This window comes from Vicia villosa, linkage group LG3 (genome assembly GCF_029867415.1).
Source record: "Vicia villosa cultivar HV-30 ecotype Madison, WI linkage group LG3, Vvil1.0, whole genome shotgun sequence".
NCBI lineage: Eukaryota > Viridiplantae > Streptophyta > Magnoliopsida > Fabales > Fabaceae > Vicia > Vicia villosa.
The window spans coordinates 76,510,761-76,537,842 of NC_081182.1; the positions used below are offsets into that span (position 1 = coordinate 76,510,761).

At 34.8% G+C, this 27,082-nt stretch overlaps 2 protein-coding genes across 2 annotated transcripts; both read right to left on the reverse strand.

The window, feature by feature from the left end:
- Positions 1-9,150: 9,150 nt before the first annotated feature.
- LOC131661935 (26S proteasome non-ATPase regulatory subunit 7 homolog A-like) lies at positions 9,151-12,749 on the reverse strand. The gene is made up of 10 exons (XM_058931596.1): positions 12,452-12,749; positions 11,137-11,229; positions 10,977-11,058; positions 10,710-10,806; positions 10,463-10,538; positions 10,282-10,340; positions 9,991-10,113; positions 9,798-9,855; positions 9,626-9,711; positions 9,151-9,506 (listed from the first exon to the last, which is right to left on the reverse strand). The coding sequence occupies exons 1-10, from the start codon at positions 12,636-12,638 to the stop codon at positions 9,438-9,440; spliced, it is 930 nt and encodes a 309-aa protein (XP_058787579.1). The 5' UTR covers positions 12,639-12,749; the 3' UTR covers positions 9,151-9,437.
- Positions 12,750-20,297: 7,548 nt separating this feature from the next.
- On the reverse strand, positions 20,298-21,139 carry LOC131656123 (WUSCHEL-related homeobox 7-like). Its single transcript, XM_058925887.1, has 2 exons — positions 20,724-21,139; positions 20,298-20,609 (listed from the first exon to the last, which is right to left on the reverse strand). The coding sequence occupies exons 1-2, from the start codon at positions 21,067-21,069 to the stop codon at positions 20,395-20,397; spliced, it is 561 nt and encodes a 186-aa protein (XP_058781870.1). The 5' UTR covers positions 21,070-21,139; the 3' UTR covers positions 20,298-20,394.
- Positions 21,140-27,082: the final 5,943 nt, after the last annotated feature.

The following is a 27,082-nucleotide window of genomic DNA, read 5'->3' on the forward strand; positions in this document are numbered from 1 at the left end:
CTATGAAATTAAGACTTGGAAGATTACAAAAATAACTAATGAAAAACGAATCAATGAAAAACTTTATAACACGCTGAAACTTTGTTCTTTTATAAAGCTATAATAGAAAGGAGCTTTTGTTCACTGATCGCATGCATCCGAAAGTATACAGAGTGTATCAGAGTAATATAAAAGGTTGTCAAATCCATAGAGCCCTAATAGTCAATCTATCATTTTCTATTGCTACAATGTTTATCTAAGGAGATCGTTAGATGGTTTGGAATAAACAGAACAAAATAAAATAATAAACTTTGAAATAGATTTAGAGAAATAATAATAAAATGTGGATTTCATCGAACAAAAATACTCCTATTAGTTATAGTTAGGATTACTTGCGGGGTACTATTTTCTACCCATAAAAAAACTTAATTGAACAAGAACCGCTGCTCTCTCATATTCGGAATTGGAGTTTACTCTCTAATCTTTATCGGAGCTGTCACATTCCCGGTTGTGTATTGCATTAAAGTAGTAAGTCCTTTTTTAAGAAATTAGATCTTGTACTTAGTTGAACAATAGTTTTGTTTTAAAGTTTAACTTAAAAGGGTTTCCGGCTTTCGCTCGGATAATCAGATCTTAAACCTATGAACGCGTCCGCTAATAGTTTTAAAATCACTTTTATAGAAATATTAAACTCTCCTAATTAATTAACAAAGTGCTTCCTTGGTATTTATTAACCAAAAACAAACCAATTTTAGTCTTTAGCATCAGACGACTTTCGATCTTACTCGACATGTTCGCGATTCTACTTTAGTAATAACCGATCAAATTAAGTTCAGAAAAATTATGTTAAAAGCAAAACAATCCTCAATTGTAATCCTAAAGAAATAACATAAAGAGTACCGTCAAATCGATGGTCCTCACATTCCAACACTAAAAAATTAGCTGAACATGCTTACGATAAAATTAAAGCTTTTGATTGAAATACAGAAATAGGCATATTAAGCGATTCAAAATAATGAACGTGCAATGAAAGTAAATTAAGTGTTGGAAATTAAAGCAAGAAAATAAATGTGCAAAGTAAAATAGACAAAGCAAGTAAATGCAAATAATGTAGAATAAAGGTGCAATGGAAATAAACTTCGACGGAAAGTAAATGTCGGAAATAAACTTCGAAGGAATGTAAATGCATGAAGATAAATAACTTTAAAGTAAAGGTGTTCCAAACCCGACGACAACAACAACACAATAACTCTCTGATGTGAAGAACTAAAGCTTTTAGAATATAAATTTATGCCTAAGTTGTACTAAGATTGGATGAATTGAAAAGTGAAATATTTATTCTATTTATAATGCTTATAAACTCTAAAATGTCAAATGGGGGTTGCTGACTTCGTGTGAGAGAAGGTAGGGAAGAGTGGAGGAGGTGGGAGACTAAGCCAAGCCCATTTTTCCAACTGCCTGAAAAATATAAAGGGTGGCGAACACCATCCCCTTGTGGCAAACACAACCTTCTTAAAATGGGGGTGGCTTGGTCTTTTGACTTTTAGTGAGTGAGACACGTCGTTCTCCTTTTGGCTTTCTCCATAGAGAACGCCATGCTCAATGCCTTGAGTGCAAATTCCTCTATTTTCTCTGTTTTCCATCCATTTTGCTTCATTTCTTCACGCAAGCCTCTCATATGGTCAAATACCTGAAAAAGCGTACAAACCACTGGCACAACAATAGAAATAAAGACAAAACAACGATAAAACATGTGCAAATCGAGTCAAATATGCAATGCGTTTCAGTGTTATCATTCATAAACTTACTCAAACACTGTTGTGCTATCTTTGTATTTCAACTTAAAAGTTGATCTTGTTCCTTCGGAGAATAGGGTATAGTCAGAATTTCTCAAGAAGACATTGACGGGTAGTCTTTGTGGTTTGTAATGAGTTTGATTATAGTGGATTAAGTCCCTGTTGAGAAGGCAAAATCACCTTGGCGGGTGAACATAAGTAGCTTTGTTAACAGTGAACTAGGATAAAAATATTGTGTTCATCATTCTAATTCCTTGTTCTTCTTCTTTTTGTATTGGTTGAGAAATAGTTTTTAAATCTTGAAACCTAATTCAAACCCCTCCTTTCTTGTGTTTCTTTTACCTTCAATTGGAATCAAAGCTCCGGTTATGGTATTGATTGTTATCAAACACTTCACCGTGTCAGATAAAGATCCATACATTTTTTTGAAACACAATGCCAGCAAATGTTCCTCCACTACCTGCTGTTAATGAAAGAGATCATTATAGTGCTAAATCTCCAGCTTTTGATGGAGAAAAGTTTGACTATTGGAAATATATAATAGAAAGTTTCTTTCTTGGTCATGAAGTAGATATATGGGATATGGTAGCTAATGGCTAAAAACATCTTGTTGATGCTAGTGGTAACAACATAGAAATAAGAATTATGATTGATCAACAAAAGAAAGATTATAAAAATCATCACAAGGATAGAACCATTATGTTGAATGCTATTTAATACAGTGAGTATGAAAAGATTACTAACAGAGATACAACCAAGACGATATGTGACTCATTTAGAATGACTCAGGAATGTAACACTCAAGTGAAAGAAACGAAGGTGATTGCCTTGATACAAAAGTATGAAGCCTTCAAATTGGAGGATGATGAAACTTTTGAGAACATGTTCTCAAGGTTTCAAGCTCTTGTTGCAGGACTAGAGGGTCTGAGCAAAGGATACCCCACTGTAGATCATGTTAAGAAGATTATCATAAGTCTACATAAGATATGAAGACCTATGCTAACTGCGCTAAAACTCTCAAAGGATCTGAACAACACCACTCTTGAAGAACTTGTTAGTTATTTGAGAAGTCATAAGATAGAGCTTGAATTCTGAAGTCTATGGGAAATTCTGAAAAGAAAAAAGCCTTTCAAGATGAAGAAGACGAAGAGTCTGAAGAAGATTCAGAAGAAGATAAACACTCACATTTTCTTGATCTGGTGTCATCACGTTTTAACTTCTGAATCGGTGGAACGTACGTGCCACTTATCTCGCATCTCATGGTTACAAACACTTGCCTTTGGTTAGAACCATTATCAGATCTTTTGATTACAATGTCAACCCCAATTTGCCTACCACTATGCGGACCCATTCAAGCATATGTTATCGAGCAATAAATAGTTTTTCATTTGTAAACTGTTGACCAACATCTATCTCGACATCAACCGGTCCAACATCATTGTTCACTTTAACTGATTTAATATCATCCTTCACTTCATTAGGTTTTACATCAGTACTTACAACAACATTGAGAAACATATCCGAGTGCACCATATCTAATTCAAACCAAAACAAAAAACGGTTAAAAAAGTTACAGTAATAGGCAAAGTCAGATATGCATCTCTGAAACATATAACATGTAAATTTGGACATGCATCTCTGTAACTCAACATTTATTTTTTCAACTAAGAATGAGATTAATGCAACCAATGACGTATGCAATGAATGAACTTTACTTTAAATTGCAACTTCTTTTGCTCCCTCTGATGTGATAAAACACAAGAATCATGATTTGGAGTCTTAAAGTTGATTTAGAATGAATTTTTTTTAAAGGATTTTGGGTTATGGAGGAAATTAGAAGTATGTGAGAGTTGATCATGCAAGGTGGTGATATATTTAATTTTCCGCTTGACATTTTCGTAGATGCATCTTCGAAAAGTTTAATAAATGATTAAATGCTAAGTCCCAATAAAAAAACGCTTGGAAAATGGGTTCATGGGTGTTTTTGGAGATGCATCTCCAAATACACCCCATAAATGTTCACAGATGCATCTCCAAACAAAATTTTGGCAAAAACGATTCATAGTGCGTTCAAATATACATTTCCCAAAATTCCAGAGGACAATTTTGAGTTTTTAAAGGTGTGTGTCATACCATAAAGATGGAAAAAGAAATTTCCTTATCTATAACCTATTAGATCCAAGCAATAGAAGTGGGGGAGAAGGAGAAAGTTGTGATGAAGGCGGTAAGGAATAGGTGTCAAGGGAGAGGAAGGGACGATTTATCATGGGAAGCTGTGTTCAGAGGTCCTAGGTTGTGGGAATTCCCAGGTGGTGGGGCCCCATGCTTTGCTGGCTCTTAATGTTTCTTAGCCTTTGTTACCCGAGGATGTTTTGGAACTGGGGCCCACTAGGTTAATTTCTTCTTCATAATCGGGGTGGTTTGACAATGCGTTATTGGGCCTAGGACAAGTTGGTTCTAAGGCAGTTTCTAAAGCCCAGGTGGAAGGTTTAGTTCAGGACGCGTGTCAAAGATCCAACAATATTTCAGGTCTTTCTCCTTCCATAGGTGATACTGTGACGGTACCTAAAGATGGTTTTTCTTCAAATTTCTCTCGCTCTTCTAATGAACGACATCAGGTGGGGACTAAGAATGTTTCTTTTTCGTCTTTCTGTGATGATTCTTTAGCCGATTCAGATTCTCTTTCTGGTAGGGGTTTTTCTCCATTTCCTACTGTTACACGTAATTCTTTTCTTCCTCCGAGAAAACCTGTTGGGCGTGGGAAAAGGACTGCTTTGGATGGAGTAAGGAGTGGGGACGCTGGTTTGTTGAATAAGGATTGGGTGGCTGAATCGGACCTAGGGGTTGCGGTTTTGAGGAAGGATGATGGTGGTTCGGTAAATTCCTCTGAATCCGTTTGTGGTGATATTCCAGATGTGAATGTGGCTAGGGGCAATATTCGTTTCCGTGATAAGGAAAGGGAGGGTGTGGCATTTAAGCTTTGGGAGAAAGCTGTGTCTTTTGGGGCAGATTTTGGTGGGTCGAAAAAGCTTATGGTAGAGGCTATTCTTTCAATGGAGGTACGTGACAGAGTTGCATTGGATCATATGGTGTTCATGGAATATTGTTTCCTATAATATTCATGGGGTGGGAAGCTCTTTAAAAAGAAAGTTGCTTAGTTCTTTGATTCGTAAGGAAGGTTTTTAATTTTGTTTGTTGCAGGAATCTAAACTTCAGCAGGTTACAGACAGATCGATTTTTGAATTATGGGGAGGAACAGATGTTGAATGGTCATTCAAAGCTTCAGCTGGCAATTCGGGAGGTCTCATTACTATGTGGAAAAAAGGTTCTTTCTCTCTTTTCTATAGTTTTTAGGGGGAGGGTTTTATTGGAGTGGGCGTGTTATGGAAAAATAGATTAGTGTATGTTGTCAATATTTATTCTTCGTGTTTACTCGTGAAGAAGAGGGCTCTGTGGAATGCTTTAGAGGGGTGTAAATCGAGATTGTCGGTTGGGGAGTGGTTGTTGGGTGGTGACTTTAATGCTATTCGTTCTGATTCTAAGCCTAAGAGTTGTAGGGGGTGGTTAACAAGCAGGAGGTGGAAGGTTTTAACATGTTTATTGAGGGGATGAAGTTGGTGGATCCTTCGATTATAGGGAAGAAATTTACTTGGTTTAGTGCGGATGGTAGTTCGATGAGCCCGTTGGATTGATTCTTGCTTTCGAATGGTTTAATGAGGCTTGGAAAGTGGAGGGGTCAAGTGGTGGGTTCTAGAGATCTATCGGATCATTGTCCCATTTGGCTTAAAGTGGATGGGATGGATTAGGGGCCAAAACCCTTTAAATTCTTTTCTTTTTGGACTAAACATGAGGAATTCTTTTCTTTTGCGGAATCTAAATGGAAAGAGATCACGGTTCAAGGGAAAGCGTTTTTTTCTTTTAAGGAAAAATTGAAGTTGTTTAGAAGTGTTTTAAGGAAGTGGAATATTGAGGTGTTTGGTTTTCTCAATTTGGAGGTGGATAGTGCGATCAATACTTTGAATGCTCTTGATATGTTAGCGACAGAGGATAATGCTTTGAGTATGGTGGATTTAGCTAGGAAGCGGTTCGTGGCCTCCTCTAAGGTGTGGGAAACGGTGCGGTTGAAGGACGGTGTTATTCGTCAAAAAGCAAGAACATTGTGGCTTGAGGAGGGGGATTCAAATTCAAAATTTTTCCACAAAATGATCAAAATTCGGAATAAGAGGAATTCTATTTTGGGTGTGAAGACTTCTAGGGTTTGGATTGATAAAGTGGGTGAAATTAAAAAGGAGGTTAAGGTTTATTTTGAGAAGAGGTTTTCGGAATCTATGCACAAGAGGTCGCGGTTGAATGGTATAGATTTCGGTTCTTTATCAGAGGAGGAATTGTTATCTTTAGAGCTTCCTTTTTCGGAGGAGGAGGAGGAGGTTAGAGAGGTCATTTGGAATTGTGATGGGGACAAAAGTCCGGGTCCGGATGGGTTCACTATGGGTTTTTACAAGGTTTGTTGGCCTTTTTTGAAGAATGAGGTCATGGAGTTTATTAACGAGTTTCACACTTTTATCGTTCTTCCCAAAGCGGTAACAGCTTCTTTCTTGTCGTTGATCCCTAAGATTGATAATCCTACCTCGTTGGATGATTATAGGCCGATATGCCTTGTTTTATGTATAGGATTTTGGCGAAGTTGTTGGGTTCGAGATTGAAGTTGGTGGTTAATAAAATTGTTTCTAAAAGTCAATTCGCTTTCATTCCAAATAGAAATATGTTGGATGGGGTTCTCGTTTTGAATGAGTTGTTGTACTATTCGAAGAGATTTAAGAAGAGTTGCATGATGGTCAAGGTGGACTTTGAAAAAGCTTATGATTGTGTATCTTGGGATTTCTTAGGTTCTTGCTTCGGAGAATGGGGTTTGGCGATCGGTGGAGGAGATGGATTGAAGCTCTTGTGTTTAATAGCTCTATGTCTATTCTTGTGAATGGTAGTCCTACGAGGGATTTTATGGTGTTGAGGGGGGTAAGGTTAGGGGATCCACTTTCTCCTTTCCTTTTTTTTATTAGTGGTGGAAGGGCTTACGGGGATGGTGAATACTGCAACTTGTTTGGGGGAGTTTAGGGGTTTTCCGTTGGATTCTCATTCTAAGTTAGAGATTCTCCAATTTGCGGATGACACCGTCCTTATTGGAGAGGATTTGTGGGATAATCTTTGGGAGGGTTTGAACTTGCTTCCGGTTTAAAAGTTAACTTATCTAAGAGTAGGCTTTTTGGGGTTAATCTTGATCCGGCTTTTATCCAAATGGCATCTTCCTTTCTTTGTTGTGATATTGGTTCCCCGTCGTTTGTTTTTCTTGGTATTCTGGTGGGGATCAATCCGAGGAGGTGTGCGGCTTAGAGATCGATTATTTCTAAATTAAAAAGAAGACTTGGAGGGTGACATCACAAACATCTTTCAATTGGAGGGAGAGTGGTGCTTTTGAATTCTATTTTGTCAAGTATCTCGATTTTCATGTTTTCTTTTTATAAGGCTCCGGTTTCAATTATTAAGGACATTATCTCTATTCAACGTGTGTTTCTATGGGGTAGTATTGAGGAGAAGAAAAAGATTAATAGGATTGGTTGGGACAAGGTGTGTCACTTAAAGGATGAAAGGGGTCTTGGGGTAAAATATTGTGGGAGGTTTAATTTGGCTCTTTTGAGCAAGTGGAAGTGGCGGATCTTGAATGGTGAAAATTCTTTATGGACTAAATTTCTTTCTTGTAGGTACGAAGATATTAAAAGAGCGATGGTTAGAGAGCCTTCCTTTTCTTCGAGGAGTAAGGTTTCTCTTTGGTGGAGGGATCTTTGTGTCTTTGGTGTGGATTCTGCGAGTAACTCATTAAATTGGTTCAAGTCATCAATTTCTTGCAAGCTTGGGACATGTCTTTTTTTTTAGTTTTGGCATGATTGTTGGTTGGGAAACATTTCGTTTTGCAATCTCTTTTCGGATTTGTTTCTTTTTGTTGATAATCCTCATTGCAAAGTGGCGGAGCTAAGTGTTTGGATTGGCGATTTGTGGTCGTGGAATCCTTTTTTCGTAGGTATTACTCTCTCTCGGGCAGCCGCGTCTCAACTCTCCTATTTATTGTTGCTTCTTCATTTGGTGTGTCCTTGGAGAGAGGATATTGATCGGTTTATTTGGTGGAGGAATGCTTCCGGTTTTTCGGTAAGTAATGCTTATGATTCTTTAATTTTGAGCTTGCCTTCGGTGCCCGTTGTGAATCCCATTAGAGCTTTGGCCTTCTCCCGCTTATGGAAGGCAAAAGTTCCTAGTAGGATTCATCTTTTCGGGTGGAGGTTGATTTGTAATAGGCTTCTCACGAAGTTGGAATTATCAAAGCATGGCATTTTAAGCAATTCCAACATGGTGCTTGGTCCTTTTTGTTTAGAAGTTGATGAGGATTTAGATCATATCTTTCTTGCTTGTGGGGTTACTAAATCGTGGTGGATCCAATTGTTTGCTTGGCTTCGGATAGTTAATGTTTTACCGAGTGTTTCTCTTTTGGATCTCACCTTCTTTGGTTGGATGTTTCTTTCAAAGTGGCTTTTCCTTTTGGATGTGGGGTGGTTTTTTGGTTTGATCTTTTGTTGGGTGGTGTGGAAGTGTAGGAATGATGTTATTTTTAACAGTCTTGTTTTGTCAAAGGGCTTTTAGTGGTTTGTGGGAGAATTGGTGTATTAATCCTAGGCTAGTTTTTTTGTTGATTAGTTTTGGTTGGAGGTTGGGGGGTTGTGTCCCACCCTTTTTTCTCTTGTTATCGGAAAAAAGGGAGAGGAAGTCAATGTGAAGGGTAAATTTTTCTTTTTAAAAAAAGAACACGAAAATAGGGAAAATCGGATTGCCTACCGTCAACAACAATATGCCGCTGTCGCGCAGTCACAACAATGATGACCATTGGATTTCAATCAAGCAATCCAAATTTAATTAAGACGTAATTTTGCAACTAATATAAACTTTTGAATTTAAAATATACACTGTCTAATTTTAATCTAACGATCGTAAAGCCATGACAGTATGACTGCATCATCTCATGACGGCAGTGAATTGCAATCCTCCGTGGTGTGAATAACATTAGTCAAATTCTTATTTTGTTGTAATGTTGTCAAAAATAGAGCTTTGAGAGTGGAGTACTAATTAAAATGTTCTCCTTTTGTTTTCTCATCAGAAAAATATACTTAAAATTCAGTAAACGTTTCAGTAAAAAAAAAACAGTAGTGGTTGTTCAACCGATGGCCTCATTGGTAATTTACATTGCAAGGATGTGTCTTTCTCGAGCTGCAACTCACAACACTGCACGTGCTTTAACTAATCTAAATCTGTTACTTGATGGGCAGGTGATAAATAATAATAAAAAATTAAGGATACATTTGATTCCTGATATCATGATCAATTTTCAACAAAGTTATTCAATAGATGTTAACAAAGATACTAAACTAAGGATATGATCATAGGATAGGAGAGTGAAATAGATAAATAATGCAAAAGGATCGTTATGCCAGCATGTTACATGTATTTCTCTACCCTATCAGAAATGCTTAAGACCGACAAAAGCAATTAAGTTGTAAGAATCTCGGTCCATGGAATCAATCATGGTGCTTTTAGAGCTCAAACCATTACAACCCTCAAACCTTATGCAGCTGCACTTGGAACCGGTACAGATTTTGAGTCTTCTGCTCTTTCATGTTCTTTGTTGAGCATCTGAAATTATATTTCAAATATTAAGTCATAAAACATAGTATTAATGAATCCTACATACAGAGCCAAAATAAGAAAAGATGAATAATACTTCGCCCAAAATTCAGGATAGTGAATTTCACCTTGTTGTTAATCAAGTTGTGGAGTGCAATTACACTTCTAATGAGAGATGATAGGTATATTACCAGCATCATATCATTGGTTTTCACTACACATGTAGGAGAAGGAACAACAATTTAGAAGAGATATTCAGAAAAAATAGCATATTCATACAAATAAATCATAAATCTTAACCTGCAAAAGCCTTGATAAGATCGGATACGTTCAGATTTGGTAGCAGGTTGAACACGTCCTAACAAATTGCAACAAGAAATTAGATGGTGAAACAGCAATACTGGAGCCAAAGCAACAATGAACATTTCTCCGCATTCACAAACAATTTGATAACAAAGCCAAGGGATCAGTATTCAATATGCAAGAAACAAACCTGTAGATGGTATAGGATCTCATGGTTTAAGGGAAGCTTTTCATCAATAACAAGATCAAGGTAACTCCTTATCTCTTTAAGCCTTGCATCCAAACCTTTCAAGGCTGTGAGTTTCCCACTCACCTATGTAAAAAAAAAAACTACGGTATAAGCACTATGCATTCATTTTTTTCCCACTAAAATGAACCACAAACATTACAGGGAAAAACCTTATAAAAATAGATAGCATCGTGAAAAAGGAAAGAAAGAAAAAGAAATTAAAATACAACAATTTGTTTAAGGAAAAAAAACCTCGGTTGCAAGAGTGCTGATGGTTGTATCTTTTACATCCCTAAGCAAGTGTTCCACTCCTGCACAAGGATAAGAAGAATTCATAAAAGAAAATATTCAGTATCTAAATGGATAAATTCAAAAGCCTAAAGAAAAAGAAAAACAAAACTGAACCATATCAGTTTTACATTAAATGCTATACCTATTTCCTCAACCTCGTGAGCAGCTATCTCTGATTGCACATGCACAAAGACCTTTTGGCTTTTCTGGGTAGCATTCTGCATTCAGAATAAATCATCTATCAGTTCCCGTGTCTAGCGATTAAGCTTCAAACAAATATTAGTTCTTCTCCCCACCATCTTATATACAGATAAACCATGTTTGCAATAATATCGATGAAAATTGAAGTTTGATATTTTTATCATAGATACAAAGGACTTAAACTCTACCTCTTTAACTTCCTCAACAGCATAGTATGCTTTTGTAGGAATTCCTAACTCCTTAGGTTCAACATCAATTATAACCAACACTGGATTTGGAACATAGCTGCAACAGTTTTAAGCATGATCAATTTGGATAAACATTGATATGGGATACAGAGCACAGATGATGAAGACAATAATGCCAATAAAGAGGAAAATAAGATAACAGCAAACACAGTAAAAGCACAGTATTGAAACATCACTATAAATGGGATTTCAGTTCATTAGACATACTCATTAAATAACCCATGAATGTCGAGGTCATTTTCACGCAATTTTGGACCGGTGCTATACCACCCCACGACGTGCTCCTTTGCTGTAAACAGAGTTTGTTTAGATCAGATGTTCAGTGGAGAGAATGATACTAGCAATTGAAAAATATAACGACACATACCATTTATTCTCTTAAACATGGAAAACATTGCTTCGTGGTAATTGTGGTCGAGAAACCAAATGCTAGGATCCTTGTCATCTTCTTCAAAGGGCACTGTTGATTAGATAACCAATTAGCAAGAGATGTACAATTAACATACTCAGTTAGCTGATTATATTTCTAAACCATACATAGAGGATAGAATCATCTAAACTAAAGTTATAATAACAAATACTTATCGTACACCTTCAATTGGGTATCCAACTCAATAAACAGACCAACAGAGCAACTAGTGTCACGAAAAACTTCATTATCCCTTTATACATACTCTATAACATACATGGCAATTTAATAAGTCACGACTTTCACGAGCAATGTAGTCAAGCACGAGATCTTAAGTAGGATCAGTCAACTTGTAAAAGATCATAAGACTCGGATCATTAGCACGGTACATAAGATCCTACCGAAAGGGAAAACATGAAAGTCTTAAAACAAGCCCGAAAAAAAGACCCAACGCATTTTTTCACGATCTTGCTTCAAAAAGCTCGATCTTGAAAATGCCGATGTTGAAAACGATCTTTCTCTAATTGTAGCACTCTCAGGCGTCCTTAGCATGTAAGACCATACAATCAAGCACTCGATCTTGACTACACTGCTCACGAGTGCGGTCGGTCAGAAGTCATCAAGAATTCTTTGAAATTATAAATAAGACAATGAAAAAGCTACAAAAATCTTCTACCATCAGAAGAACTGTGATAGAGATTCAACTATCACACAGAAATGCCATACAAATTTGATTAAGTTTTAAGTTGGTTGTTTACTACGTAGCCTACCAAACACATTCCTTCAACTATCACACCAAACAGCCAAAGACTCTACTAATTTTTATGTTGGCCGTCCATGGCATAACACAACCATTCACTCATCACATAGAACTACATGGCCTATACTATAAAGAAAATTAAGGTTCAAATTTTCAAGAACAAGTCATCTAATGCTTTGAGTCATCTCATTGCTAAATCACGCCTCATAGAATTGTAAATAACTATGTGCATTACATAGAATAGGTAACAGGTGAACCAAAACAGAAGGTTAGTCTTACACATACACTACTCCTAAGCCACAAATCAGGTCTGGATTCAAATATAGCAAATCTTAAGAAAGTTACAAGAACTCTTCGAATAGATCAGTTGAATTCAAATGAACATAAACTATACTTCATCTTGCTAAAATTAGGGCACCAATTGTCACAACAAAGTATTGACATTGAGTGAAATCAGTAACTAATAAAAAAAATAAAGGTAAAGTGGAGTTGGAAAAGAGAAAAGATCCGAACCAGCGTAGCTGTTGGAAACGTCGACGGTGCCTTTAAAAGTGGAACCTAGCAAGACGCCGACGACGCGCTTGCGTGTGTCCTTGGCGACTCTGTTGTAGTTGTCGACGATGCTGAGCAAAACCAATGGATGAACCACCACCTTCTCGATCGATCGAGATGAGATTTGCTGCGTTTTGATCACATCCATGGTAAATTTGAAGCTTGGATTTCACTCTTGGTTCTCGGAATCAACTGTTTTCTTTCTCTTCAATTTTCCCTCTGCTTCACCGGTCACTATACCCTCTTTTTACTTCTATTTTTCTTTTCAATTCTTTTCGTGTTGGACACGAATACCAGATCTGTACTGGACTTTTTCTTTTATCTAATGGCCCAATTAGTCTTCAAATTGAATTGGGCCAGTGGCCAATTATTCAAATCAAATTCTTTAAAGATAAAATTTTACCCCACACCCTCTACTTTTATCCCCAACCCCTACATTTTGAAAATATTCATATTTTGTCTTGTAATTTACTATTTTAATTTTTATTATTCATTCAAGTTTTTTGAAATTTTGTGGATTTTGCACCCCCCACATTTGTTTATGAGAAACTCTTAGATATGTCATCTGGTACATTTTTTTCTTTACCGAATAATTTGAAGTAATGTTTTTTGGTTGGCTTTTGTTTTCTCGAAGAATTTGTTAGTGTGTTCTCCAGTTTATATTTTTATTTTTCTTGTGTACGAGATAACTCGGTATGATTTTATATAGGGAATTCTATTTTGTGGACCGAATAACTTAATAATCTGATAGTTTTTTTAACCTCTTTAACTTTTTTTTAGGATGTAGATATGGAAATTCCTTTGCAAATATGCGATAAAAATCAAATGTGTGTAGATACCTTTGATACATTATTAACTACACAAAGATTTGATACACAAGAATATATGATACTGTAGATTAAAGAGACTGTAATTAGGAATAAAGTAATTGTTATCATCACTTGTTCAGATACCAAAACAAGTAAGAGATGAAGAAGCAAAAAAAATTGGTTGTGATAAAGGTGGAAAATAAAAGGAACAAGATAGTGGAACACAAAGTGCCACTAAAAAATACAGATGTCCATTCATAATAACGTCAACATCGTCGAAAGATGGTTCTGAATGAAAGATTAATGTAAAATGTGGACTTAATAGCCATGGTTTACCAGATAGATTAAAAGGTCATTTGTTTGTTGGCCGGATAAACGCAGATGACCAACAACATGTTGTTCATTTGACAAAGTGTCATCTTCCACCCATACACATATTGTTGTCCTTTCAGGAGTGAGATTCGAAGAATGTCACTCGGATCACACAAATATATAAATATAAGAGCAAGTTACAAAAAGAGATAAGAGTTCCTAGAATAGATATACAATATTTGTTTAAGCTGATAGAGGATGAAGGTTATGTTTACTGGAGTAGAAGAAGAAGTGACTCGGATATTATGAGAGAAATTTTCAGGCTTACCCTAATTCAACCAACTTGTTAAACATTTTTCTATTGTGTTGGTTATGGACAACATGTACAATACAAATAAATATAGACAACCTCTGTTTGAAAATAGTTGGCATGACGTCAACCAAGTTGACATTTTCACTTTCATGTTCTTATATGGAATCTGAGCAGATAACGAACTTTTGTTTGGTGGAAGAGTTGTATCCACAAGTGATATTTACTAATAGATATACAATTCATTCAATGTCGGAATGATAACCAATCCATTTAATGTCAACATCATGCCTTGTATAATTCGAAAGGGGGTGGAATATAATGCATGTATCCAAACTCGCGTATACATCTATCAGGCAGGTATGGAACAACGATGTTATACAACTTAAGACACCCCTTGTACATACATATATCATCAAACAGATGCTCCATTATATGATTCTTGAATGGGCCCCATATGACATCATTTGGTGTCAGCTCGTCCAATACAAGTCTTAACTCATCCACCTTTAGTGCTCCTTGTATATACGCCCATCTCTTAGCCCAGGCAAGTCCACAAGCATTAGTTGCATTCTAATTCTCTCCTATTTTTCCAACAGTTAGAAAATACTCATGAATCCAGCACTATAACAAAATTAATATTATCACTAACAAATAATAAATAAAAATAAATATATGTAATGGAGTAGCATATCCACCGAGCTACTTGCATGTAAACATGGAAGCGCCTCCTAGATATCTATAGAGTGTGACTAACGTAGATTTTCCCCAACTATATCTCCTACATCCAACCATTTCTCTAATAGTAGTAGATATTGTGTCTCAACAAAAGTAAAAGTCTTGTCAACAAAAATGGTACAATCTACCAGCATCATCATATAGACTCTAGCGACATAGTCTCATCTAGAAGCGGTTGATGACGTGTAAATAACTCATACATCCATTCTAACTTATAATAAGAACTCTTTCTAGCACAAACATTTACTACTGCCTCCTTAAATGGCACTCATAAGAAATCTAGAGCAAGACCAACAACATTTTCTTCAGTGACACTTGGTGGAGGGGCCTAGAACTCACCCCTGATCGAAAGGCGAAACAAACATAACTTCGTCCAATGTAATGGTCATCTTACCAAATGGCATGTGAAATGACGATGTTTTTGGGTGTCATCTCTCTACAAATGTTGATACCAATTTTAGGTCTATCCTCAACAAACTGGTTCTCTGGAGTGAAGATAGATCATAGCCACTCAACAACTTCGCGATCGCAGGTGGGAGACAATGTGGAATTCGTCCTATAAGCTTACTTCCATGTAAAGTAACCTTGAGTTATTTCTTCGGACCTCTCTCCTACAAATAATTTAAATTATATATTAAAATAAAGTGATTTCCATATACTTACCTCACCGAACCATAAATGGCGAGCAACTTGATGCTTGAACTTTACTATAAGATACCTATCGTACGACTCTCTTGAAAACCCTAATGGTTGTGGAGCAGATGCAGATGCACCTACACGCTCATACTTACCATCCATTAAAACATGTAGCAAAAGGCATGGGAAGAAATCTATAAGTCAAACTTATAACCGTAAAATACGTCTATTTGTATTCTGAAATCCTTTATAGTTGTAGCTCCTTATCTCTAAGTGAACTAATCAAGTGAATATCTCTATCATACTCTTTTCAACTACTTTTAGTATGGAATCCACTTGTTGTTGGATTTCTCACAACAACAAGCTATTATCTTTTCCTAAGTTGATCATTCAAATGAGCAAATTTGTAAACAAGTTGTCACATAATAAAATAAGACACTAAACAACACATCACTTAACTTAAAAACAACTTAATATTAACTTCACATTACACTACAGGGTAAGGTGTCAGGACAGAGTAAAAGGAAACATTTGTGGGAGGTAAGGTGTCTTGTGACAGGATGCCATAGTAGGGTGCAGGAGGCGTTGTACTATCCATGCAAAACATGCAGAGTGGTGGATGTACTATGGAACCTTCTTTTGTTTTCTAGCGCCATTTGGTCTTATGCACTTGATTCAAAGGAATTTCCATTAATGCAAAACAAAGATTCCTTCAAATGCATCAACCCTTCCATGTTTGTCCTAGGATCCTAGGTGGCTTCTCCATTTTTCTTCTTTATATGAGTTTAGTTTGCGCTCCCAAATATTGTCCATTGCAGTCTTGCCTCAGCTCGACATAGTTAACCTTAATCAAACACAAAACACATCAAAACAAGAAATGGGAGCACTTATTGTGCTCCAAGAAAATTAATATAAAAATAGCTAAACTGAACTAAAGCAACAACTAAAAAGAAAATTAACTAATTAATAAAGACATATTAAGGTATGTAATAACTCACAAAATGTGGGTTATCACACCCCCAAACTTGAATGATTACCTGTCCTCAAGTGATGCGACAGGTAACGATAGAGAAACTTATTTCCAAGTGATCACCTTTTTTCTAACAGCACAACCTCACATTCATCCCAGGAATCATCTCTAAGGACTAGTTTCAAAAATTAGCACAACTCGACCTTGAAGCTTAATCATAAGTGTATGTGTGTGTATGCTCTATGTATCACTAATGCTACTAGTCATACCAGTACTTTTCAGTCAAGATAGCCATCCTAAATTCAACTTTGATTGCCTTATCCTATGGTCCAAGAATTCAGTTTTCAGTTTTAGAAGGGGGCTTAATGTTGGACTTGAGACTTCACACATAAGAGAGGGTGAATTGTGGGGTTTGGAAAAACATGGTTTGGAAAACTTTGAAAATTTTCGGGATTTAAAAATCAAAGTTTGAAAAACATTTTTCTATATTTAAGAAGGGGAAAATAAATATTGAAATAAAATGCGTAATTAAAGAGTTTAAGGGAAAAAGAAAATACAGAGAATTATAGAGGTTCGATTAAATCAAGAGGACCTACTCCCCTCCCCAAGAATTAATCTTGAGAGTGTCCAACTTATGTGCATATATCCAACGAGGATCGATCCAAACTCGATCCTAAGTAGAATAAAAGTGTCTATATCGTTACACAAAAGGTATGAATGGATTAAATTTATGGGATCTGATTAAAACCGAGATGATATTAATCAACCAATATATTGTTTTTTATAAGTAATTAATGTTGAGTTAGTCAGTTGCAACAGATGCGTCAGCATAGGAAGGAAAACTTTCCAGCAAAGAGGTGATTATGGTGGGTGTTGATTTTCCACCAATGAATCATATGCATGTAATTCCTTAACTACAAGGGGAACCAAGATGTGATACTGAAATTGACCATAGACCTGGAGTTTTAGGCGGAGTACATGATTATATTCTTGTATATGATAGAGAATGTCGTTCAACCAAGCCACTAGAAGTATATGCGTATTAATACTTTGTAGCCTATGCACTTCTTACTAGTTCTGAAGACCCTTTCACATTTTGAAAGGCTATATCTAGCTAAGAAAAAGATAAGTGGATGAGTGCAATAATGGAGGATATGGAGTCCTTGAAGAAAAATTAGGCATAAGAACTGAAATATGGTTGATCTAACTTAACCCTACAAAACCGACTAGTGGAGTGAGGATTTTCCCCACTTATAAGCATATGTTCAGGCTATATATTGTCTGATCTGGGACTCTTAACACACCCTCTCACGCCCAGGACTAGAAAACTAGAGCATGGAAATAAATGATGGGTGCCCGATAGAGGAAACCTGATAGTATGTGGCCCACCGAATCTTAAACGAGGCTCTGATACCTTGTTAAGAAATGTGGTTGGGTCTAACTCAACCTTACAAAACCGACTAGTAGGGCGAGGATTGCCCCCATTTATAAGCACATGTTAAGGCTATATATTGTCCGATATGGGACTCTTAACAAGAACTTATTCAGCTTCCTAAAGGGAAAATAATCATTGGTTGTAAGTGGGTGCTCAAGAGAAAACCAACAGTAACCGAAAAAGAATGTGAAAATTTAAGGTTCGTCTTATACTAAAGGGGTACTCATAATAGAATGAGATTGAATATGATGAGATTTTATCTCTGATCGTCATACATCTATCAGGGTCGTGTTAGCCTAGGCAGCCATCTGAGACATGCATTTAGAGAAGATGCATGTGAAGACAACCTTTCTTCTTGGTAATCTAAATGAGCAAATTTACATGGAATATGCAGAGAGGTTCAGTGACACTGGACATGGAAGACTAGTTTGTAAGTTAGAGAGGTCTTTGTATGGTTTAAAAAATTCTTCATAGCAATGGTACAAGCGCTTTGATTGATATGTGCTTTAGATTGACTAGAGAAGGTGTGAGTATGTATGTTGTGTTTATGTTAGGGGTCTTGATGATAATTATTTTATTTTCTTATTATTGTATGTTGATGATACCTTGATTGTTGATGATCATTTATACAGTGTAAATGAACTAAAAAATCATGTTGGAAAAGGAGATTGACATGAAAGACTTAGGTGTTGATAAGAAAATTATTGCATAGAATTTTACAGGGATAACACAGTGCTAGCAAATTATGGCTCTCTAAGAAAGATGTGTTGAAAAGGTACTAGACAAGTTTGACATGAATAAGTCGAAGGTTGTGAATACTCCATTGAATAATCCTTTTAAGCTCTCATTGGATCGGTTTCCAAAGACAAATGTTGAAGTTGAGTTTATGTCAAATGTTCCTTATGTTAATGCTATTGATTTTTTTTATGTAAGATATGATCTTCACTTGACTAGATTTGGCACAAATTATAAGTTTATGTCCAAATCGGGCAAATGTCCTTGGTAAGCATTAAAGTGGATTTTTAAGTATTTGAAGGGTACAATGAGTCATGATATCATGTTTAGCATTGAACGAGTTATCCTTTAGTGGTAGGATATGCTAATTTATAATATGCTAGTAATATGGATGATATAAGGTCTGCAACATGATATGTCTTTACTTTAGTAGAAGTCCTATTTGTTAGAAATCATTGGTTTAATCGATAGTGGTTATGTCGACAACTGAAGCAGAGTACATGACGTCAACTAAAGCTTTCAAATAAGTCTTATGGTTTACATGATTGCTGAGAGAATTTAGTGTTGAGCAAGGTGGAGTTCGATTGTATTTCAGTAGTCAGAGTGTCATTTATTGATAAACAATCAGGTGTATCATGCCAGGACCAAGCATATTGATATGAAGTTTCACAAGATCAGATAGCTACTTGCATCTAGACAAACATTACTTAAAAATGTTCACACTTCAGAAAATGCAACAACTATGTTGATCAAACCAATCATTAATGATAAATTCAAGCATTGTTTTAACTTGTTATTTGTTTCTCAGTGTTAAATAAGAGGCTAGCCTCCTCAATTAGAGGAATGTGATCATTGTGCATGACATCTTCATAAAAATAATATTATTATTATTATTGTAAACTCAGTCGTATTATTATTTTTTTTTTTAACATCGTAGATTAGTATTATTGTTATTTTTTTTTTAACATCGTAGATTATTTCAATTTATTCTGTGCATTCAAACAAAGCCAAAAAGAATAACAATACAATGAAACACATTATCTTAGAGAAATTATTTAGATAAAAAGACAATTTACATTGAAAGAGTGATCTCTTTGTTCTTTATTTCGTAGTGTCAAATCGGTTTGTAATCTCTTGTTGATTTTTTTGTGAGGGATTTCTTCCGCTCTTTTGATGTAAACAGGTGTTGAGAACCCTTAGTTCTCTTTTTAATACAACTTGCTTACTAAAAAAAAAAACATTGAAAGAGTGATTAGTGCAAGTATGAGATCTAATATTTATTATGGCAAGGTATTTAGTCCTTTACTTTAATTGTAGAAATACAATGTTCTAACTGCTAACCATTAAAATCATGATTGTATAGGAGAAATTTTTCGATTGTATAATATCTTATATTTAGTCTGCACTTGCACGAGACCAGCTCTCTCGCATCTCATGCTAATCAGAGCGGCTATAATTTGTATTAGTTTAGATGACAACACTAGTTTTGAATAAGAGTATTAAAACTATAATTTGGATTAGTTCTAGATGACAACCATTTATAAAACTTCCAACATGGTTTTTGGTACATATTTTACACTAGTATATTCCTATGTGTGTGTAAATGGTTCATGATATTCAAAGAGTGGAGCAGACCCAAGACATGACTCATTCACAATGAATGGCATATATCCTTTATGCATTAATTTCAAGGGAACATCTCTCGTGTGAGTCAGAATCCCAAGTATTCAAAATTAATATAGATAATCCAACAGAGTATACCCACATGCAGAGAAGAATGTCTAATATTTATTACTGAAACTAAACTAATCAAGGTAATAATCACTAGGTAATACTAAGATTAAATTAATTTGAACACATACACAACCTTAATTTTCTTTTCTCAATAATGTATTTTATTTAATTCCAAGTTCCAACCACCATTACCACCACCACCACAAAAAAAAATTAATTCCAAGATTACATAAAACTTAAACAAAGATCTAATGGTGGATGATCCATTTGTTCCCTCATTGTGTATGAACACATATTATTATTATGATTATTATCCCTGCATTCATTTGTATAGTTCCTCAAATTCTTTGATCCTGATTCACCAAATGAGTTCAATGGAAAAAGCTCAAGTGTCTCAATCACCCTCTTAGGCTCGGAAACCTGATATAGCTGAGCAAAATCTAGTACAACAAAAAAAAAAATATAGTTAGAAAAAAATTTAACCATAAAATTTAAGCGAGTTGAGTGAGCGAAAATCTCAAAACTAAAGAGCGTTTATAGAGATAATTACTTACTTTGTGAAGAAGAATTTCTAGACGTAGTATTTTCTCGACGATCATCATCATCCGAGGACGAAACCTTCCGACGGCGCTTCTGTCTTTCCCTAGCCTTATGATTTTGAAACCAATAGAAAACATTTTTGCTCTCAATCTTGCCATAAAAACTAAGCTGAGTAGAGATTTTCTGAATCTGATCAGTGCTTGGAGTACGAAGTCCTGAACTGAAAAGTTCAGTCAGAATCTTAACTTGTTCGTTAGTTGGATTCCAACGCCCACATTTTGTGCCAGTAGTAGTAGTACTGCCACTACGAACACAGCTTCCACTTCTAATACAAAAGCCTGACATGATGCTCTCATCCATGTTTTCACACACTCTTTCAATGATTCTTTCTGTGCCTGTGTCTGAATGTAAAGACTTTACCTCAGAGTTTCTGAAGTCTGAACCAGAAAGATCTGAGTCCGTGTGCATTTATAATACCATAATGAATAATCTAGTGACTGTATCTTTGTCTTTTACCACTTTTTTTGGTATTGCTTTTGTTAATATTATAATTCAACTTTTATGTTTTCTTTGAATTTTATTAGAATGTGACTGAGATTTAACTATATATGTGGGTTTTGATTTAGCCTGGTTTTTTGTGCTTGTTAATAATAAAGAAATATAAAGACAAAGACATGCGTGAAAGCATTCACTATTCAACGTTTTGGTCTTGGACCAGACAATGCATACGTGTCTTTAACGATTGTTAAATATGTATATAGTTTAATCTCAAGTTGGTATGTTGGCGAAGGCTCGAGACCTATGTTATTTTTAAAATTTTAGGTTTGAGTTCCGTTAGGTCTTAACAATCTTTAGTCGGTTTATAATTTTAAATTGTGGTTGCGGTTATGGTCTTGGATGCGGTTGCAGTTGCGTGTGATGTGATTGCGGTCCTTACGCTAGCTATGATGTGCATTACTGCCGTTGAGACATAAAATTTGATTGGGAGGTGTTTTAAGTATGTGGTCACAGATGCGCTTGCGGTTCTTACATTTGATGTGATGTGCATTGCTATCGTTGAGGCGTGAATTTTGATTAGGAGGTGTTTTAAATAAGCGGTCACGGATGCGGTTGTGGATATTGCGATAGCAGTCGTTACGTTTGTTACAATGTGCATTACAGACGCTGTGGTGTGAATTTTGATTGAGATGCATTTTAAATACACCATTGTTAATCACTTAGTTTTAATTAAGTTTTGGAGTTATGAAATTATGAATTTTGATACAAACTCTTCAAAAAAAACGTGAGTGAAATTGTCTAATGGAGTTTCTATTACGGCTGGACGTGTAATTCTAAAATTACAGGGTAATTACGGTCGGATGCTATTGCAAATATCGTATCCGCAACATGGCAGCTGCAATTATAATTGTGAACTGCAATTTAAAATTATGAATTAATGTAGAGGTTTACTCGACTTCAAATGAATCATCGTAAATAGATGGTGAAATTGATTATACTATATTAATATAGTTACAGCACTATTTTTTAGTATTATATAAGCATAATTTTTTTGATGTTTCTATGTGTAGTTACCAACTTTTAATGTCTTAAACTTTATGGTGCATCAACAATTGAACACGCTTAACAGATAAATTGAGTTCCATGAAGACATGTGAGTTGTGCCAAATTTTAGTTTTAAAAGAAGTGGTTGTCTGGTAAAGTTAAAAAGAATGGTTTAAAGTGGTTAAATATTTGATTAAATAAACGAGGGAGAATAGTGGGAGAGGAAGTGAAAGTCAAAGTTACACATTGTTTGAATAGTGTTGGACGGTTGTGATCAGAATAGAGACTGACATAGATACTTAGTTAGGTGGACTAGGTTTCTAGAAAATCTTCTTTTTAAGATATGAAAACATAAACTAAAAGACAACAAAATCACTAGTTTGAGAGGTTTGGAAAGACAAGTTATGACCAACAAAAGGGGAGGAAAATTGGCTTCTCTTTGGTAATTGTCTTTCCAAAATAGGAACTAACACATCCTCTCTTGTCATTTTTTCTATTTAGTTTAGTTTAAATAGCTATGATATGTTATTAAGTAGTCGAGTTTTTATGATATCTCACACGCTTTAGTACACGTTTTAGACGCGTATCAAACAGACAAATTTCTCATAGGTGTTTGAATTAATACCCATATTGAACACTCGTCAAATAACTGAATTATAGCTCGTATCCGTGTCCGAGTCCGTGTTTTATAGAATGTAAATAGCAAACATTGTTAAGAAATTAATGTAAAGAAATGAAACTAAATAAATAAATTTTAAGCATAAGATTCAAATGTACTAATATAATAAAGAATATGTACTAGTATGCTGCTGGTTAAGAAAAGACAGAGACCACTTTGTTGTGTGCACTTACTACAATTCCCGAGGATGTTATACAATTCACGAGTGTCATTTTGTCTCTTTATATTTGGCAATTGAGACTTAACAGCTCTAACTTCTAGTTATTTTGGACTCGAGTTGTTAACCTAACTTTACATTGAACACAGTAATTAAGAAGGTAGCATTTGGTAAATAATTAAACTCAAAGATTCATCTATACAATGAATAAAATATTCTGGAGAGCAAGATTTGAATTATAATGATGGTTGCATTGCATGCATATGTTATGGTGAGAATATAAATTCCAACCACTAAGCAAACATTGATGGAGGAGATTCGGGCTGGATTTCAGAATGCGCATGTAATTTTCATCTCACTCGTACAAAATAAAAGCAAAAGGTGTATTGGGGAGAAGAATGCAAAGCACTTTTATTTGATTAGATTTAGATATAGGCAAATGGTAGGCTGGTAGCTAGCAGCAATGGAAATGGAGAGATTTGATGGATTATTGTATGATCACAAGAAAAGCCTAACACTAATAGAAAACAACTTATTAAATTCTATAAACAATTTGTTAATCGAGATCGGCAAACAATCGAATTTATAATTGACGAGTATGTTCTCAATCAAAGGAATTAAGGTTAAACAATAATGAAGACATTCGAATACAAGTGAATCGAATCTTTCTCAAGTCTAATGGAATACACAAGAGTCAAGAAGACATGATATTAGACTCAATCAAATTTCAATAAAATTAAATAATGACATTTTATTTGTGTTCCTTGTAGAACAACTGTGTGAATTGCTATTCATACAAATTACTAAGTTATGGAAAAATAGTGTGCATGTAGAATTATAAAAAGAAAAAGAAAATAGCATGGAAGAAGGAAGAACAAGTTGAACGTTGGGAGCCATGTATTGCTAGTAGCTGAAAAAATATGCATTCCGACCTCTCCGTATAGGAGTTGTGGGGGATTAAATCGTAATCCTTCTTATAGTTCAGTGTCAATCACCACTGAACCAACTAATAATTGATAACAATTATTTCTGAATTTTAATTACTATATTGTTCATCTTCTTCCCCAAATTTTTAAATACATACCCATTAAACAAAACTTAGAATTAAACGTGATAAAAAATATTTCAAATATAAAATAATTGTATCTTTCCAATCTTGAGAAAAAAAAAGTTATAATCAATAACATAAATTTCCCCGTTTAATGATTTTATATTACGTTAGGAAAAGAATGAAAAGGTGAAGAAAATATGAATGGATGGTAATTGTAACAACATCTTCTCCCGTTTCCTTCGGACCTATTTTCACCTTTCTATCTTCCCAACTTAATTCAAAAAAAAAAAACCTTTTATTTCCTTTTCTTTTAATTTTTCACTAATTTAATTTAAATATCAACATAATAACACAACATCATCGTACCCAGAAACAAATTTCCAACATCATCATCGTACCTAGAAACAATGTTTTGTTTCATGTTGAAATAATAGTTCAAGCGGCAGTCAGGTCGTGAGTGGAGACAGGACAATGATACAACTGTGGCGCACGCTGCGTGATTGGATGGATTCGCGCAAGCGTTGGTTTTGTTATCGACGACAATAGTTCTGATCGGATTCACTCAGGTCTTGCTGATTTTGTTTTGTTTTCAGTTCTTCTTCACTTTCCTTTTCTTGTTTTGATTCTGCTTTCTTTTCGGGTTTTGATTATTATTATTATTATTATTATTATTATTATTATTATTATTATTATTATTATTATTATTATTATTATATTATGGGTTAATGAGTACAGGTGCTTTTTCTCTTCAGTGGCCAGTTTTATTTTGTTTTGAATCATTTTTTTTATCATGTTTAATTCTAAGTTTTATTCAATGGATATGAATTTAAAAATTTGGGGAAGAAAATGAACAATAGTAATTAAAATTCAGAAATAATTTTTAACATCAGTTTTTCCAACGCTAACTCCGTCATAAGAGTTGGTCAAATCCAACCGTTACTGTCACATAGATATTTAACAGACTTTGACTAATAGAGTAGACGGAAAGGACTCATATGCATCTATTAAAAAGTTAAAGGACCAATTTGGCTAAAAAAAGGTTAAGGGATCAAACTGAACTTAGGGGTATAATTAAGGGACCAAAAAAGGTATTTTGCCATTAATCAATCAAGACTAAGTTTTATATGACACATTTTGATCAGTAGGAGTAATGTTTTCCTATAAATATTTCACTTGTAAAGGAAATTAACACACACAATCAATCAAATAAACTTTGTACCTAATTTAACAAGTCAAACATCTAAATAATATGAACAACTTAACTATTTTAAAGAAGTTAAAGACCTCATAGTTGACGGATATGGACATAGTTCTTTCCTCAGATAATCATTTGAAAAAATTGAATTACAGTCGAGAAATTTTACCTTATCCATAAATAACTTTCAAGTTCCATAATAAAATTGACACATATGTTCATACACTATGACTAGAACAGTTGAAAATTTTAACTCGCTAGATCTTAACTATGTTTGGTGTATGTACTTCAATTGAGGAAAAAATCTCATTAGTATGGATCAACCATCACCTTCAACATCCAAGAGTCAAGCCCACATAGAATTAACAATCTTCCACCAATGTTTAAATTCCTACATCTATAACTTCTCGTGCTTTTAGAGGATACCCACCAATTGATCCATATGAAGTCTAGTGCACTACAACGAAAAATGTCTTTTACATCCGTTTCACAGGCGAGGTAATGAAGGGTGTCATGAAAAGTGTGTCACTTTATCTCTCGATTTTAACTCAATCGACAAGTAATGTGTAAAGGTCATGGGTCCGATCCTCGGGGATATCCTTTTTAGAATTTTTAAATGGTGAAAATATTGTTCCCCGCGATTTTGACATTCCACCGGCGGGTATAACACCTTTCTCCTCAGTTTAGACATTAAACAGACGGGTTAAACCCAAATGAATTTATTTAATCTAATGTGGATTGTTTATTTCACTATACCCTAACTGAACATATAACTTCTCAAAATTGGTTAGGAAAATTATTATTTGAAGAACAACTTACACTATTCAATTATTTTCAAGCATCTTGTAACTCATCATTCATCCCACGCTCTTTAATGGTTAAAATCTTTTCAATGTTTCAAGTTTTTTAGTCAACACTTCCTTTTCTACTAATTCATTCTTGAAATCATAAAATTTGAAGCTTTGAAAAATGAACAAATGTGGAAGAAAGTTGAACGAAAACTAGAAGTATTGAAGAGATTTTAACAATAAAAGAGCATGAAATGAATAATGAGTTGCAGAATGCTATAAAATTATTAATCAGTGTAATATAAGTTCCAAATACAACATAGTTTTTCATATGATTATTTCCAAAATCAACTTAATAGGTTATATGTTCAAAGACAGGTTAATGAAACAAACAATTGACACTAGATATAATAAAGTCAACTCGACGGAACAAGATGAGAGTTGCACAAAAATCACAAAAAACATAATCTAAATATCAATATCAATCTCAAAATCAAATGCAATAACAAAAACTAAACTACAACATATAGATTTTCGTAACTTTGGTTGGTCGAACAACTAAACAACAACAACAACAACAACAACAATAACATCAACAACTCAAAAACAACAACTTACATTAAACAACAACTCAAACAAACAATCTCTCAACGAAACTACAATAACGTCATCAATAAACCCATAACATAAATTTATTTAAACAACACCTACAACCAAATTAAACCTCTATGGTTTAGGGTCTCAAAAACATCAGTAAGCCTATAATATAAATCTGTTTAAACAACAATAATATTAAAATGAGGTATAAAATGCTGATGAATCTAACCAAATGCTCTTTAGGGGTTCAGTAGGAAAAATTTCTAGGGGCATCAAGTCTTAATAAATACAAACTATCATATTCTAGTGGCAAATTTACTTTGCAAGTCGAGTATTTAAATGGGCTGAGCTAAGATATCAAAAG